General features: G+C 46.7%; 1 protein-coding gene across 1 annotated transcript in view; it reads left to right on the forward strand.

The window, feature by feature from the left end:
• rev3l (REV3 like, DNA directed polymerase zeta catalytic subunit) overlaps nucleotides 1-16,336 on the forward strand; it is a 56,170-nt gene extending 39,834 nt beyond the window's left edge. The window contains exons 13-32 of the mRNA XM_084030648.1: nucleotides 683-4,496; nucleotides 4,869-5,779; nucleotides 5,931-6,013; nucleotides 6,159-6,284; nucleotides 6,987-7,176; nucleotides 7,797-7,911; nucleotides 8,167-8,282; nucleotides 9,261-9,379; nucleotides 9,842-9,960; nucleotides 10,188-10,329; nucleotides 10,585-10,829; nucleotides 11,500-11,608; nucleotides 12,179-12,385; nucleotides 12,552-12,661; nucleotides 13,147-13,261; nucleotides 13,402-13,539; nucleotides 13,750-13,940; nucleotides 14,439-14,685; nucleotides 15,131-15,346; nucleotides 16,186-16,336. Of these exons, the coding sequence (XP_083886774.1) occupies nucleotides 683-4,496; nucleotides 4,869-5,779; nucleotides 5,931-6,013; nucleotides 6,159-6,284; nucleotides 6,987-7,176; nucleotides 7,797-7,911; nucleotides 8,167-8,282; nucleotides 9,261-9,379; nucleotides 9,842-9,960; nucleotides 10,188-10,329; nucleotides 10,585-10,829; nucleotides 11,500-11,608; nucleotides 12,179-12,385; nucleotides 12,552-12,661; nucleotides 13,147-13,261; nucleotides 13,402-13,539; nucleotides 13,750-13,940; nucleotides 14,439-14,685; nucleotides 15,131-15,346; nucleotides 16,186-16,326 (7,454 nt within the window). The 3' untranslated portion in view covers nucleotides 16,327-16,336. The remainder of the gene's footprint in view (nucleotides 1-682; nucleotides 4,497-4,868; nucleotides 5,780-5,930; nucleotides 6,014-6,158; nucleotides 6,285-6,986; nucleotides 7,177-7,796; nucleotides 7,912-8,166; nucleotides 8,283-9,260; nucleotides 9,380-9,841; nucleotides 9,961-10,187; nucleotides 10,330-10,584; nucleotides 10,830-11,499; nucleotides 11,609-12,178; nucleotides 12,386-12,551; nucleotides 12,662-13,146; nucleotides 13,262-13,401; nucleotides 13,540-13,749; nucleotides 13,941-14,438; nucleotides 14,686-15,130; nucleotides 15,347-16,185) is intronic.
• The last annotated feature ends 404 nt before the right edge of the window (nucleotides 16,337-16,740 follow it).

Consider the following 16,740-nt stretch of genomic DNA (forward strand, 5'->3'; position numbering starts at 1 on the left):
TCAATAAGGCCAAAATGTTCTCTCATGGTATATTTAATTTTATTTCACAGGAGTGGTATACATCACAATAAAATTCAATAAAAAAAATGTAACATATAAATTTGTTCACACATATTTTTCTGGATAATCTAGTGATGGCCATTATATCATCTTTATTTAAGTATTAATTGCAGTTGAAGATGATTTAATGTGCACTTTATGAGCTGTTAAACAAATTGGGGTCTGAAGACATTTTTGGTTTGATTTGTAATCTAAGAGGGCTGAGGATGACATCATCAACGATGCAAACTGTATTTTTCCAATATCAACGTTACATAGAAGTGTATGATCCATCGTCTCCGGCGGTAATGGATTGGTTTGATTTGTTAGTTCGTGAATCCTTATTTAATTGGCACTATTTTTAAAAGTTAATTTCACTGACAGGAGAAGCATTACCTGCAGCACATTACAGACTGTGTAGGGCTTTTTGTGATTTAGGAGTCCTCCAGGCCTTTAATTCCTCTCATATATAGGAGTTACTTTTAGTGCTAATGGGTTTGGAGAATTACTCTTAAACCAAAAGCTCAAAGTAAGTGCATTTTTCTTAAGTTTTTACTCAGTTTTAGCTTTCAAATGTTTTCTGAATGTCTGAATAAATTCCTTGCCAACTCTTATTCATGTGCCTCTTCTGTTGTATCCATAGATTCATCCTTAACGGACAGCGGCTCCAGGACCCAGTCTTCTGTCATAGTCACAGAAAAGAGGCTTGTGAAAAGGAATCCCTACTCCGGGGAGACTGCTCACCTGGAGCCACCTTCCTCAACTAAGATCCTTCTTGAGTGCAAGCACCCCGAGCACAGACCGGTTCATGTGCTGGACGCGGAGCAACCACATGACAAGCACTTTCAATCAAAAAGCAGCCAGGACAGCAGTAGTGAATGTTCAACAGGGTTCAAGTTTAATAAAGAAATCCCCTACATCCCGCCAGTCAAACATCCCATCACCTGCAAGTTACCCAATCAGCCCGAGGTGTCCGCTATCTGCGTGGACAAGCAGGATATACTACCCCTGTATACGTATGACAAGAAAACCTCCATAGCTTTGGATAAGACAGACCTAGAAAGTTTCCCATTTGGTAACGGAAAAGTCACCAAAAACGGGAAGAAGTACGGCAGCATAAAGAATGTAGAAACAAACTGTCTGTCCATTCTTCAGAACCACAGGACTTTCTCTCTCTGTTACTCAGAGCTGAGAAACTGCTCGGCTAAGACGGAGCTGGAACTGAGCCAGAAGGACAGTAAAAGCCCCATCCTGAGGAACATCTCCTCAGCCCCGTCACCCATGGTGGAGGATGGATTCCTTGATCCTCAGGAGGAAGAAACTGGCCAGGACAGTGAGGAGGGAGATGTCGGCGAGCTCAAAATCAGGTATGAGGACTATCAGGAAAATAAGATGGAGAGGACTATTGTGGCTCAACAGGAAGCACACTACAAGTTCTTCCCCAGTGTTATCCTCTCCAACTGCCTCAATAGGAAGAAAGCTGGGAGCAAAAAGCTGGCTGAACCCTGCAACAAGCTTGAACAGGCCCAGCCCCGCAGATCTAGGCTAAAGGTGTATAAAAAAGGGTTGGGCATGGCAGGACACAGGAGCAAATTAAACATAGTTGAAAGCTCTGCTGCTGAGTGCCTGGTTAGCACTGGCCTCACCTCAACCTCACCAGCTGGTCCAGTGACTGCAGACCCAGAGATGCCCATTTTGGAGGATCAGCCAATGAAAGAGGCTGAGCCAATTAAAGATGAGCCAATCACTGAGGAAGAGCCAATCACAAAGGAGGAGCCAGAATGTGAGGAAAGGTCTGTAAGTGAGCAGACAGAGCCACTTTCTGAGCCCCTTTCCACCACTGTTCCTATTTTTTCTGAAGAAGCTACAGACTCTGCAGAGGATAGGTTACACGATTTACCATCTGAGATCACCTGTACTAAAGCTTCAGCACTGCCAGGTAGTAAATACACCTTGAGGGCCAAACGGAAGATGATCTACGACGGCGAGGATGGAGAGTACTCAGGTGCCACTCGTTCTAAAAATCCAGCCTACGTCAAAGAACGGGTCAAGGACACTAATGTCTCCAGTGGGCAGGAAGTAAAATACCAGAAACGGCGCAAGAAGGAACCTCCTATTATCATCAAGTACATTATTATCAACAGGTTTAAAGGACAGAAAAATATGCTGGTGAAGATGTCCAAAGTGAATGCTGAGGAGCAGATGGTGATGCTGACGCCAGACAAGTTAGAGCAGTACAATAAACTAGCCCCTCCTAAGGATTTCTGGCCCAAGGTGCCAGAATCCACTGCTGTCAAGTTTCCCAGCACTGAGCCAAAGGCCAAGAAGCAACCCAAAAGAAAGGCAAAGGTTTGCTCCACGAATAAAAAAACAGTCTGCACCTCCTCCAAACCTCGAGTCAGACAGGAAGTAAGGGTCAAAAGGACTAAAGGCTGTCGGAGAGGGCCAATTCTTCCCTCTCTAGCACTCCCTCGGCCATGTTACTGTGAGCTAGCAGATGACCATGACATTGAGTATACTGATGTCATGGTAGAGTTGGGCTACCTTTCTGATAGATCCTCAAGCCCTACAAACTCAACGCCCCCTCGTTGTTGGTCCCCAAGTGACCCTCTTATGGACACCATGAGTTCAGAACAGCTGATAAACCCACTCAGTGATCCATGTCTTAGTTCTACCTTACACAAGCCACACATAGTCTCTTTAACCAAAGGAGCACAAAAGAAGTGTCAAACTGCCAAACCTAAGAAATCCACAGACACGAAAAGGAAAGGAAGCAAGTCTGTTACTAAGCCTCTGGAGGAAGAAGAACCCGAAAAAGAGAAATCAAGACAGAGAGGTGCTGCTCCAAAGCAGAGAAAGAAAGCTAAAGATACAGCAGAAGCCACCGTCAACAGTTCTTCAACCACCACAAGACCAAGAAAGTCTCGCAAAAAGAAGACTGAGGAAACTAAAAGCCATGAATCAAGTAAAGACAAATCCCAGATCCTTTTCCCAGAGGATGAGCTACCAACTTCCGAGGGTTCCTCTCAAGACGTCCTTCCATCTCAGCCGCCAGTGACCACAGATGGCAGCCAGGGCAGTTCACAGCCAGCAAACGTATTAGCCCAGTCTATTGAACCAAAGGTTGAGGACTGTGAGACTTCCATCATGGAAATCAACCAAAGCTTTTCAGCACCGGCTCAGATGAAGCAGCAAGGTTGCCAGACCACTGTGGTAAAGGCAGAGGCTTCACAAGAAGAGTGCATGGCCCCTCCACCTCCTCTGGCTGGTAGACCCATACTGGAATGGGATTCTAAAGTCTCCCTAGCCTCCCCACACTCAGGCCCTAAGAACGGGCAGATCCCCACTCTCTCCGAGACCCCTTCTGGCTTGGCTGTCCTCAAGCAGCTTCTCCAGAAGAGGCAGCAGAGACGGGCTCTTCCTCTACAAGTGGTTGGTACAGACAGCCACTCAACTGCCATAGCTCAGGTCACAGAACTACTGGATCCCACAACTAAACCAGCTAAATCCAGAAGAGCTCCGTCCACCACTCCACGGAAACCCAGGGCTCCGAAATCGACCATCCCCAAGGAAAAAAAGCCCAGAATTCGTAAAGTCAAGGCAAGCAGCACTCAGCCAAACCTATCAGTGAAGCAGGAGGGCAACATGTCCGATGACTGCCCCATCTTTCTGTCAGACCCAGGCCTGGACAGCTGCAACTTCATTGAGGACAGCTTGTCACCAGAGCTTCCACACAACTATACCTTTGATATAAATGCCATTGATCAGACGGAGTTCTCCAGCCCATACAGCGGCAGTCAGTTTGTCCTGACTGATAAAAACTTACCAGTTAAGTTCTTGAGTGATGTAAGTCAGGAAGCCGTATCTGCCCAGGCGTTTGGTTTTGAGAAGAAACTTGATAGGTTGTTTGATTCTGGGGAGGAGTTTCAAAGGGGCCCCGACTGGCACAGAGCGAGGCCCATCAGTCCTGACCTCTTTGATAGACCCGAAAGAGAGTCTCTATCAAATCAACTCACATTCCTCGACCCAGAGAAAATCAAGAGTAGAGAGTGGGACTTCTCTTTAGGTAAAGCCCATACACACAGCCCCTTTCAAGACTTTCACTGTGAGAGAAAAGAGCTGCTCTTTTCAGTCTTCGACCCCGTCCTTCCTTTGCCTTTAAGCTCTGCGTCGTTCGTGGACCACGAGGGCTCCCCTACGGGGGAGCTTCTGGAGGGCATTGATGGACTAACATCCACCACACCCAGTAGCTCTCCACGCTCCATCAGCTCACTATCCCAGGTGAAGGCAAGCCAGCTACTGCGGGGAGCAGGAGGTGGAGCCCATATTCTCAAGCCCCTCATGTGCCCTCCAAGCCGGGAGGAGATCCTCAGCACTCTGCTGGACCTGGAGATGTCGGAGGCCACCTTCCAGGAGCCATTCTGCAGCGACCCCTCTGATGCGCCAGGGAAACCAATGTAAGGCAATATGCACCATCATTTTTAAGGCATGAAACTGCAAGGAGACTAAATATACATAAAACAACTGAAAATGCTCCTATGTTCAGAAGTAATGTTCTGGAACCGTGGAAAAACACTCCATTTTTCAAACGTGCAAGCAAAAGCTTGATACACTGAATGCAAATAGAACTTAAGTAGAAATTGCAGTATGGAAATGCTGAAGATGTGTTTAGAAGCAGTGTTGCTTTTACATAGTTTGTCCACTAAAGAGCAGTACATTTTAGCATATTACTATCTACATAGTTCTCAACTTCTGAAGTTGTAGTCAATTGCAATGATAGAGGGAAATCTGATTAATTGATTTAATTACACTTCTTTTGTTGTCTCTAGGGAAGTCGGCGGCCGGAAGTTAACGGTGGGTACCAGGCTGGCTAAGGAGCTAGCAGAGTTTAGTGGAGATCTGTCTTTGGAGGGCCTTCATTTCTGGAAAACGGCCTTCTCAGCCATGACACACCCCGCCATCACTATTACCTCATCTTCCCAAATCCAGGGAGCTCAGGCCTCGGAGGCAAGCAAAGAGCCTGCCGGGCCTGACCCGTCCTCAGCCAGTGACAAGAAGGTCATCCTCCTGCCCTGCAAAAACCCACCAAGCAGAGAGCGTGTGCAGCTGTGGCTGGAAGCCAGGAAACAGTATGAGAGTTTACAAAGAGGGCTGCTGAAGAAGGGGAGGGTTGGGCTGGATGTAGAGGGGAACCCAGAAAGGACCGAGCAGCCAGCTGCTTCTAGCTGTGCGGTGGTGAAGGGGAAGTTGTGCGAGAGACTCTCTAGGACCCAAAGGAGAGAGAAATGCAACCAGTCGTTAGTCATCTCCCCCATGAAGAATACAGGTGCTCATTGTAAATCCACAGAGGTGAGTCCAGTTTCAGATGACAGCCCTGTGCATATTGAGCAGGAAAGCAGAGACGACGACCATGATGATGATGATGATGATGATGATAAAACCACCTCTCCAGAGTCGCCAGAGCTGCCTCCCTGGCAGAAGTCCTGTCAGCCCAGCCCCTTTGGGCCAGACCAGCTCAGCCAAACCAGGCAAAGTGAAAACTCTCCAGGACCACCGTCACCACGGCTCTCTTACTCCATGGAAATACTTGGGGAAAATCCTAGTCCTTCGCACTCCCATGTCAGTGACGGGGAAGAGGGAAGGACTAGTCCTCGCCTCCTTCACAGCACCCCCTTTTTAAGGAGGAGGCGGAGAAGCAAGGAAGATCTGGAGCCAGTGAGCAGCACGCCCATATCTGAGGGTAAGGACGGCTTCATTCTGCCTGGAATCTGTGTCTGTTGTTTGTAATTGGCAAGTGCCAGGAGTTTGTCAGCTCTGGTAAATTGTTGGTTATTTAATCGTGATTGTTTCTAACTCGTCTCTGGTCTTCCTGTTCCTTATTTGTTGTTCAGAAGATCCCATTTCTCAGAGAAAGCAGAGGAGGAGGAGCCAAGCGGACCCACTGAGACGAGTGTTACTGACCACACAGATGAAGGTCAGACCTCTCACCACATCATAAACAACAGTCCACCCTGGTTTGGGAAATGGCTGCGTAGATTATGAAGCTGGCCCAACTTCCACTTCATTTGTTTGAATTTAGCCATAACGGGTGTTGCTCATGTCCTCTTTGTCTTCCACAGAACCAGTTTGCTGCTTTGAATGTGCCAAAGAAAGATAACTCTGAGATTGAAGGGCCCAGCATAGCCAACTCTTACGGTTTCAAAATCAGCATGCAAAACCTGCAGGATGCCAAAGCTCTGCATGAGGTAAGCTGCCCCACACGTTTCTCCCAATCAGCCTGTTTTTGTGCTTTTAGGGTGAAAGATGGCTTCTATCAGTCCAATATGTACTTAGAAAGGTCTAACGTGTAGCCACATGATCGTTAACACAGCAATCAGACTTTGCAGCGGCGGTCGAGCAAGCTAGAGAGTGAATGAAGAGAGGGACCATTGGTCAGAACAATGATCAGTAGGATAAAACGCTGATTGTTTTGCGGCCCTTGCGTTCCAAAGGTGAAATAAACAAATACACACGTCCTCATAAACCTGAATGGATTTTGAATGGATATATTCTGCTGTGGCCTGTCTGCTCTCTCTGTGTCTCTGTCAAGCTTTGGTATAAATAGAATAGAATGAATAGAATCCCTTTGTTGTCATCATACAACATGTTTTGCTGTATCTCCAAAACGTACACTCATGCAAACACACTTACTAAATAATAAATATATGAAAATACACAGATGAATATAAGATATGTGCAAATAAAAGCAACAAAAAACACAGCTGCCTTTCAGAGAGCACTGAGCCGCTGGGTCTACATGAACCACCATCTTATATGCACATAAAACAAAGCAGACAACATTTACATTTACTACATTTATGACAACTAAACATAGGAAATAAAAACTGTCTTAAAACAATGTTTTAAATGCAGTTATGCCTCAGCAGTGTTTTGTCTTCCTCCATCAGATCCAGCACCTAACGCTGATGGGCATGGAGCTCCATGCACGGACCCGTCGTGACCTTGAGCCTGACCCTGAGTTCGATCCCATATGTGCCTTATTCTACTGCCTCAGTTCTGATGCTCCCCTGCCAGATGTCGACAGCACGCAGCTGACTGGTGCCATCGTGGTGGACAAAGACCATTGTTGTGACCGAGGTGAAAACTCACTTAATGATGTAGCAAAATGTTTGAGGCTAAGGGTGTTTTTTTTTGCCTTGCACTACACGCTAGACACGCCTGTATTCACTGGATCTAGCAAGATGCACGTTGGCTCTCTGGTTTCTCCACATAGTCTGGTCTCTGGACTAATATGAACTACTATCATAGAGCTCTGGGGGACCACAGACACAAGAGACAACATTTGTTTCCTCCATTTCTGATTCAGCGACATCAGGAAGAAGGATGATCTCAATTTGATAGGCTTTTCCATCACAGCGTCACACAAAGTTCTTGCTCAAGTTAAAATATTTCAACTTGCGCAAATAATGTGAATTTGGCATATTTGCTTTGCATTGCTTGTGCAGCACAAAAAAATGCCTTTGGTAAACACAGCATCAACAGGCAGCAGTGTTTACGTGGGTTGTTCAGTTCCACCATCAGTGCCTGCGTACAGTCAGGCCGATGGATATGAAATATGAAAAGGTGTGAGAAGATATTGACTATTGCAATGTGATGTTTTTTTAGTTTACATGCAAAGATTTACTCAAAACGTTATCTCATTTGCAAAGATATGCAGAATTTGCCTTCTCAAAGTAGGAGTCTGTTTGCATGCTCAGCAGGTCACAGAGGAACAGCGCCCCTGCTGGTGAGGTCGGGTGTCTCTGGGCTGCAGGTGACGTACGCCGCTGATGAGAAGATGCTGTTTCAGGAAGTGATGGCGGTCATGAGGAGGTGCGTATGTGCGGCCAACACAGTTCCCGTTTTACCTACAGACTTGTTTGTTTACAGCAAATATGCAATTCTGCTGATGAAGCAGACTTTTGAGATGAATTTCCCTTTTTTCCGTCTTAAATTGAGCTTTAAGGCAAAGAAAAGATGTGATTTTTAAAGCATTATTATGTTTTTAATACTAACTCTGCACATACTGTATATTGTATATTAGTCTGAAGATCAAGTCTCGGCTCAAACATGGCTGATTTCTGCCAGGTATGACCCAGACATCCTGGTGGGGTACGAGGTGCAGATGCGTTCCTGGGGATACCTCCTCCAGCGGGCCGCCGCGCTCGGAGTGAACCTCTGTCAGCAGCTGTCACGAGTACCAGGTAGGACCCACTGTTGCCACAAGTTGACTTGGTCGATTGGTCTTGTTAAGCTCGTAGCTGCATTTTCAACACGTGTGTTCAAGGTGTGACGGTCTGATTGTTGCTGCTGAAAGTAGGGAATAGTGACCGGACGATACGGGATTTTATCATGATTTAAAGAGCGCTCACAATAAGTCGATCATGGTGACGGTGATGGTTCTTTATTATCCTGATAGTCATTAAAATAAAGTGGTATTAAAACACACTGGAATTATTTGACATGTTTTAAAGAAATTTTGATTCCGTTGCAGATAAGACGCAACTTTAAAAAAAACAATCAAATAATCTAAAATAAGACGATCATAAATCATAAGGATTTTAAATTAAGGATAAATAAAGATTTTGATATTTGCATCCATCATTTTTATCAGGCATAATGGAAATTTAACACAATCCACTTATTGTAGGTGTTTTATATATTTTTTGTATATATATATATATATATATATAATATTGTATCGTAATATCATAGAGAAGTGAAAAATAGTCTGATTTAAAAATGACAGAATACAAAAGTAAATGTTTAAAATGTTTTTTTACGGTATTTTGCAGGGAGATGATTATGATTAATGAATACACATATTTGTTTCTTAACAAAATGTAAAGGATTATTCCAGGATGTCTTAGTGCACTTTTTTTTATTCTCACCCAGCAGAGTTTGTGTTTAAGTGATCCTTTCTTCTGGTCTGAAAGAAATCCTGAAATCCAGGTCGTGTGTGTGTGTGTGTGTGTGTGTGTGTGTGTGTGTGTGTGTGTGTGTGTGTGTGTGTGTGTGTGTGTGTGTGTGTGTGTGTGTGTGTGTGTGTGTGTGTGTGTGTGTGTGTGTGTGTGTGTGTGTGTGTGTGTGTGTGTGTGTGTGTGTGTGTGTGTGTGTGTGTGTGTGTGTGTGTGTCTCCCCTCCTCACTCCTCTGTAACTGTCGGACTCTGCGTGTCCTCAGGTGACTCCAGAGAGAACCGCTTCGCTGCAGACAGAGACGACTACGGCGCCGACACCATGACTGAGATCAACATCATCGGACGCATCACCCTCAACCTGTGGAGGGTGATGAAGACTGAGGCAGGTGTCCCGTCCCGTCAACCCCCCACCACCACTTTTAAATTGTGACCTACTTGCTCTCACAGGATTCCCCCTTTTCTAATTTTTTCATTGTGTATGATTTAGTCCTTTTAGTGAACTACAAATGATGATATGGATCTTTGGTTAATGGTAAACTGACCTGCATTTATACAGAGCTTTGCTCGTCTTCAGACCGCTCAAAGAGTGAGTCGTCCTCTAGTCGGGAGATCGGTGGTTCGAACCCCGGCTCCTCCAGCAGTTATTCTCGGGAAAGATACTGAACGTTAAATCAATGCCACGTTTAAAACCTGTCTGTATAATCTTTTAATTTAAGGACAACTCCCTCTACCGCTGAGCCATAACCAGCTTTTCACCTGCTTCACTTTTCACCCATTGAGAGTTTTAAACCCAACACCTTAAAAATGAGACGGTCAAAGATATTTATTTATCTTCTTTTTTTAGGCGACGTTGAACAACTACACGTTTGAGAATGTGGCCTTCCACGTACTGCACCAGCGCTTCCCCCTCTACAGCCCCCGCACGCTGTCCGACTGGTTCGACCACAACACCGACCTCTACAGGTACCAATACCAAACACGCTTCATCAGAGATGTGAGCTTCATTTTATACATTTCTAAAGACGAGGCAATTTGTAACAGTATTTACTTGGCTGTTGGAATTCAGGTCTGAGGCTACACCATGAATTCTGGTTTGGTCTATGACCAGCCATGATAACAAAGATGGATTTACATGAACACCAAAACAGTTAATGCCTATGCATTAATGTGTGTGTGTGTGTGTGTGTCAGGTGGAAGATGGTGGACCACTACGTGAGCCGCGTGCACGGCACCATGCAGCTTCTTCAGCAGCGTGACGTCATCGGCAGAACCAGCGAGCTGGCCAGACTGTTTGGGATTCAGTTCTTCCACGTTCTGACACGAGGATCACAGGTACAGATATTTTAGCACCGTACCTTTAAAAGAGGAATTATCAGCAAATCTGTCACATTTGATTGGAGAGCTTAAAAGTGGGCGGGACTAGAATGTACTGTGATACTACAGAGGACTGTGACCCCACTGTGAACTCATGTTTACAATGTTTACTGAGGTAATAAATCAAGTGAGAAGTAGGGTCATATTACACGTACAACCGAGGATGTGCAACGACAGACTATAATCAGTGTTCTTCCTTTTTTATCTGTCCAGTACCGCGTTGAGTCCATGATGCTCCGCTTGGCCAAGCCGCTGAACTACATCCCAGTGACGCCCAGCGTCCAGCAGCGAGCCCAGCAGAGGGCGCCGCAGTGCATCCCTCTGGTGATGGAGCCCGAGTCGCGTTTCTACAGTAACTCGGTGGTCGTGTTGGACTTCCAGTCGCTCTATCCCTCCATCGTCATCGCGTACAACTACTGCTACTCCACCTGCCTCGGCCACGTGGACAGCCTGGGAACGTAAGCTGACCACCGGCCCGCACACACCGACAACCTCCCCTCGTTATTTTTAATGCGGCCGACATGCTGAGAGCTCTGCATGGTGTTCGCGGCTCCGAGCTGCAACGTAGGACACATTGCAGGATTACTGTAGTTGCATAGCAACAGCAGGAGCCATGCACACTTATTTTTTTCTCCAACATGCATATGTCTACCAAAAAAAAAAAAAAAAAAGGGAGTAGTTGGCTGGCAGACGAACGCTGGCTTCAATAGCTTCAGAACGTCCAACTGGTGATTCAACACTGGGTTTAGTTTGAATTATTATTTGCTATTATACATGTAATAGTTATACCGTTAGCCAGTTCATGTGCTGCTTTTATTTTTAACCATACCAGCGTCTGTAGAAGCCCACTCACCATGTCATGTTGATATTCTAAGACGTCGTTGAAAAACCTGAACCAAAGCTGCGTTGGCACGATTAGTGGTCAGTCAACTCTTTAATTTATCCATAATACGATCGGTAGAAAGGACTAAGGTTTTTCCTTAATAATCCTTCCGATCCCAGGAAGCATCATTTTGAGAGGACACGATGAGGCTGCAACTTGTCTTCCAGTGAACTCTAGTGATACTCTGGTGATTGAGCGTTAGCTTGGGTACAACGCTAAATGACATTTGTTCTTCTCCGTTTCAGGCCTGATGAGTTTAGGTTCGGCTGCACCTCCCTGCGGGTTCCTCCGGAGCTCCTCTACCAGCTCCGCAATGACATCACCGTATCACCCAACGGCGTCGCCTACGTCAAGGTACGGCACCCTCCACCCTGAGGAGCTTATTTAACGTCGCCCCGGGAAAACAATCAGCCTGAGTGTGAATCATCCGTCTGAGTCCTCAGTCCTCTGCCAGTTTGTTAAAGCTTCATTAGCTGCCGCGGAGGCCGAGCACGTCTGTAGGAAGCCCTCTTCATGCTCCGCGTCCGTCCGTCCATTCATTCTTTTCATTCATTCACTCATGGCTCCACTCTACCTGGCTCCGGTCCCGCAGCCGCCTTACGTAACACACTCACACACTTGTGTGATGAGGTTATTAAAAGGCACAGAAGGAAATCAGGCCTGGAGCTGATTTTTGTTTCTTTTTTTTTGTCCAAAACTGAAGCTGGTTGTCAGTAGTTTAGTTTGTGTCTGTTGCTGCTCCCTAAATCCAAACCCTTCACCGTGTGTGTTACATATCAATCTTTATAGCACAATGTGCAGGAAATGAAAAGATTTTTCTATTTTACTTTGTTGGACACTACATACTGAAAAACCTGTTTTCTCCAGTAAATTAGAATAGAAATCACCTTAAAAGCTCCACTCTGACCCCCTTTTTCTGTCCAGTCGTCGGTGCGTAAAGGCGTCCTGCCCAGCATGCTGGAGGAAATCCTCAACACCAGGATCATGGTGAAGCAGTCTATGAAAGCCTACAAGCAGGACAAGACCCTGATGAAGCTGCTGGACGCCCGGCAGCTCGGACTCAAGCTCATCGCCAATGTCACCTTCGGCTACACCGCCGCCAACTACTCTGGACGCATGCCCAGCGTGGAGGTGAGCTCAGGCCACACAGAGCTACGTAATCCTGCCAGTCTTTGATTTAGGAACGCCTTTGTGTTGGTCATCTTATCATTTATATCCAAATGCATCCAAAAAGTGGGATGCATAATATACATTTCTGCAGCGTCAACATGGCTTTGGACCTTTCTGTCCCCTGCAGGTTGGAGACAGTATCGTCCACAAGGCCAGAGAGACGCTGGAGAGAGCCATCAAGTTGGTCAATGACACGAAGAAATGGGGAGCGCATGTTGTGTACGGAGACACCGACAGGTATACCAATATTAGTACTTTAGTACAAGTATCAGTACCACGTCTCACCTTGTGTTGAGGTTCACCTCATGAACCTCAGAAGCTCACATTAGTACAGAGGCTGAACCAGACCAGTAGAAACCAGAGACTGTCTAGTATTTAAGTCTAGATGACGTTATTTTAAGTGTTGATGGAGCAGCTACAATGTTAGCATAGCCTACCTCCGATCGATCCCAACGCCATCCAGAAAACAAGCATTTTAAAAGTTGTTTTCTTGTCGTCTTGCAGACAGACCTAACGAACCACGACATCAGGCTTTTTACAAACTGTCATCGTTATGTTGTTGTTTTCGGTTATTTCCTTGAATCACAACTAAATACTTTATTTCGGGTTCGTACCGCTTTGCTAAAGAGGCCAACCAGCTGATGAGGTTTTTGAGCAGTGACAGGAAGTGACGCGGCGTAGATGGACTGTAGAATTAAGTGCTCTGTTTTTGCGTTTTGCAGCATGTTTGTTTTACTGAAGGGAGCCACCAAAGAGCAGGCCTTCAAGATCGGCAACGAGATGGCTGAGGCGGTGACGGCAACCAACCCCAAGCCAGTCAAGCTCAAATTTGAGAAGGTACACACACACACACACACACACACACACACACACACACACACACACACACACACACACACACACACACACGGCATTGTGCATTTCGATGAGTCTGTTCCAGTGTTCTCAGAGTTATTGACCCGTGTGTTGGTCCCCAGGTCTACCTGCCCTGCGTGTTGCAGACTAAGAAGCGCTACGTGGGCTACATGTACGAGAGCCTCGACCAGAAGGAGCCCGTGTTTGATGCCAAAGGGATTGAGACGGTGCGCCGCGACGGCTGCCCCGCTGTTTCCAAGGTAACAGGCAAAGCTCCTCTCTCCTCCGTTTCACTGTGCAGCCAGTTTTCCTCCTCCTCGTCTACTTTGACTGCTTCACAGGTGTCAGTCGGTGAAGGCCCTGCTTCCTGATCATATTTAAACATCATGGGGTTTAATCAGCAGGTGGCTTTCTTATATTTCACGTGAATCCACTTCATCCCTCGCGTTTCTTCTCTCCTCGTCGTCCAGATCCTGGAACGTTCCATTAAGCTGCTGTTCGAGACTCGGGACATCAGCCAGGTGAAGCAGTTCGTGCAGCATCAGTGCATGAAGGTTCTGGATGGCCGGGCCAGCATGCAAGACCTGACCTTCGCCAAAGAGTACCGGGGCAGCAGCTCGTACCGGCCCGGAGCCTGCGTGCCTGCCCTGGAGCTCACCAGGTGTGTGTGACCGCACCACAAGCAGACGAATGCTTCAATGAGAGAATCCTCCATTTCTCTCTCTCTCTTCTCTCTCTCTCTCTCTGTGTGTGTGTGTGTGTGTGTGTGTGTGTGTGTGTGTGTGTGTGTGTGTGTGTGTGTGTGTGTGTGTGTGTGTGTGTGTGTGTGTGTGTGTGTGTGTGTGTGTGTGTGTGTGTGTGTTGTGTGGTCAACTGCAGTTACAGTAGTCAGTGTGTGAATCCAATTACTGCTTCCCCACCGTGCTCATTGTCTGGCTGCACAAGCCTCCATGTACAGTACCTGAGTCTGTTGCTAGGCAACCCATCTCTTAATGGGTAAAAAAGAATATAAATTCAGAGGCATGGTTGAGAGGGAAATGTTGAGCCTCATTCATGAGCACTCGTCTAGTTTATGTTGTGTATTCAGGCCAGCAGTCGTTGAGTTGATCATGAAAAGCTCGGTCATGTTAAGTTTTTTGTTTTGTTCGTTCCGTCTCAGGCGTATGATGGCGTACGACCGCCGCCTGGAGCCCCGTGTGGGCGAGCGGGTGCCCTACGTGATCGTGTACGGGATGCCCGGCCTGCCCCTCATCCAGCTGGTGCGTCGGCCCATGGAGGTCCTGCAGGACCCCGGCCTCCGCCTCAACGCCACTTACTACATCACCAAGCAGATCCTGCCGCCGCTGGCTCGCATGTTCCAGCTGATCGGCGTAGACGTGTTTGGCTGGTACCAGGAGCTCCCCAGGGTGAGTACGCTCGTCATTCACATCAGGAGGTTACCATTATTAAGAAGCAACGTGACGATAATGAGTTTCTGACAAGGCAGAAAAACCTGAATGGGCAAAAAAGATGATTCTATGAGTTTGTTGCTTCCCCTCCTTTCAAAATAAAAGCAGACTGTCAGAAAGTCTTTCACTGGGTTTATTTAGTGGAGAAAGAACAAAGGATGAAGAGCATCTCTCTGGTGCTTCATGCTGAGGATCCACTCATCAAACCTGCCTTTGTGTCGATACTGAAGTCAAACTCTCCAGAACGTGAACGCCATCTGCTGGCGGAGTTCCTTCTTGCACTGTTGTGTGAGAGTTCATTGAATGCATCAGTGTTGAGTGCATCATGGGTACCTCCGTCTGCCAGATAAATGTCATTGGACAGTTGCAGGCGTTCAGACTCCACATTGTCGTTGTCACACAGATCCAGAAGGCGTCCTGCTCGGCGGCCGCGGGGGGAGAGGAAGTGGCGAGGAAGGGCACCATCTCCCAGTACTTCACCACGCTTCACTGCCCCGTGTGCGACGAGCTGACGCAGCTGGGCGTGTGCTCGCGGTGCCGCGCTGAGCCTCAGCGAGTCGCCGTCACGCTCTACCAGGACATGAGACAGTGGGAGAGTCAGCAAGACCAGCTGCTGAAGGTGAGACATCTTATATGGCAAACGTTTTTTTACTTGGAATAATCACCGTAACATTCTTTTCTTCTTCCTTTTCATTCTTAATTGTTTTTATTACAAAGGGTCATTAAATAGCAACATTGTAGGGGCTTGGTATGTACCATGTTTCTACAGAAAATAACTGTTTTGTTCATTTATCTTGAAAATTATTATACAGTAACTACTTTAACAGTTAAGGCACTCAAATGTTGTTAAAAATATTGTAGAAATATCTGTAATGTAAACAAATTGGTTTAGATCTGATCCCAAATAAAACTGAACTTGCTAAATCAGAAAACCTTTTCATGACCGCTAAATGGTCCTCATTGGTCCACAACTTTGTTGCTAGAAGAGAGGAACCCAAACTGGTGTCAATCTTCAGAAACGAGACGTAGCATGGAGACGTAGCATGGAGACGTAGCATGGAGACGTAGCATCGATCCGCCTGCTCCTATGCTCCGGCCCAAACCCTGCTCTGGGTGACGGCGTTGTAAATCAAATGTCTGAAGTGTATCCTCGGAGGAACCCGACCTCAGTTCAGTGTCGGCAGTAGGCACGGGGCGATTTTAAGATATTATGTCAGGATTAAAATATATACCATTCTGGAATCACTGTGACGCCATAAAATATGACATTCTTGACACAATGCAAAGTGACTCCAGTGTGTTTTGCTGCCATTTTAAGCACATTTTGACTTGATTCTATCTGGATGTCATCACAGATCCCAGTTCTTTTGACTGAGACAATGGTGACAGGACATTTTCGCGTTGTCGGGTGCCTCGCCGGTGTAATATTTCATGGGTCTGTGGTATTTTTGTGTCCAGATCTGCAGGAACTGTAGCGGCTGTGCAGAGCGGCAGGCCCCCTGTGTGTCTCTGGACTGTCCCGTCCTCTACAAGCTGTCCCAGATCAACAGACGGCTCTCTAAGGCGCCCTACCTCCGACAGCTGCTGGAGCAGTTCTGATTGGCTCCTGAACCCCGGACGTCCGATTTGGTGCTAATTGCTGCCCCCGCCCCTCCCCACCTCGTTGTCAGTGTTTGATTGTCCATTCAGTTGTAATAGTTTATATGGTGCTTCGATTGAGCCCCGTCGGGTTTTCATTGTCTTGTAGCTGTTCAAGTATTTGTGTGTCCGGTCTGAACCGACTCCCAGGGCTTGTGTGTGTGTGTGTGTGTGTGTGTGTCTTCATACTCGTTTGCTGCCGTTATCTCCGCTGCTACGGCACAAGCTGATGTCTTTGGCGGTGAGACTTCCTGTTGTGGAGCTGGGTGCAGTCCAGCCGAGGAGGACTTGTACGCGCTGTAGCAGTTTTTAAGGAGCTCCTTACAAATCTAAAGACGAACTACACTCAAACCACTAATTGACTTTTCTTCATTT

The sequence above is a fragment of the Eutrigla gurnardus genome (assembly GCF_963514095.1).
Source record: "Eutrigla gurnardus genome assembly, chromosome: 16".
Lineage (NCBI taxonomy): Eukaryota > Metazoa > Chordata > Actinopteri > Perciformes > Triglidae > Eutrigla > Eutrigla gurnardus.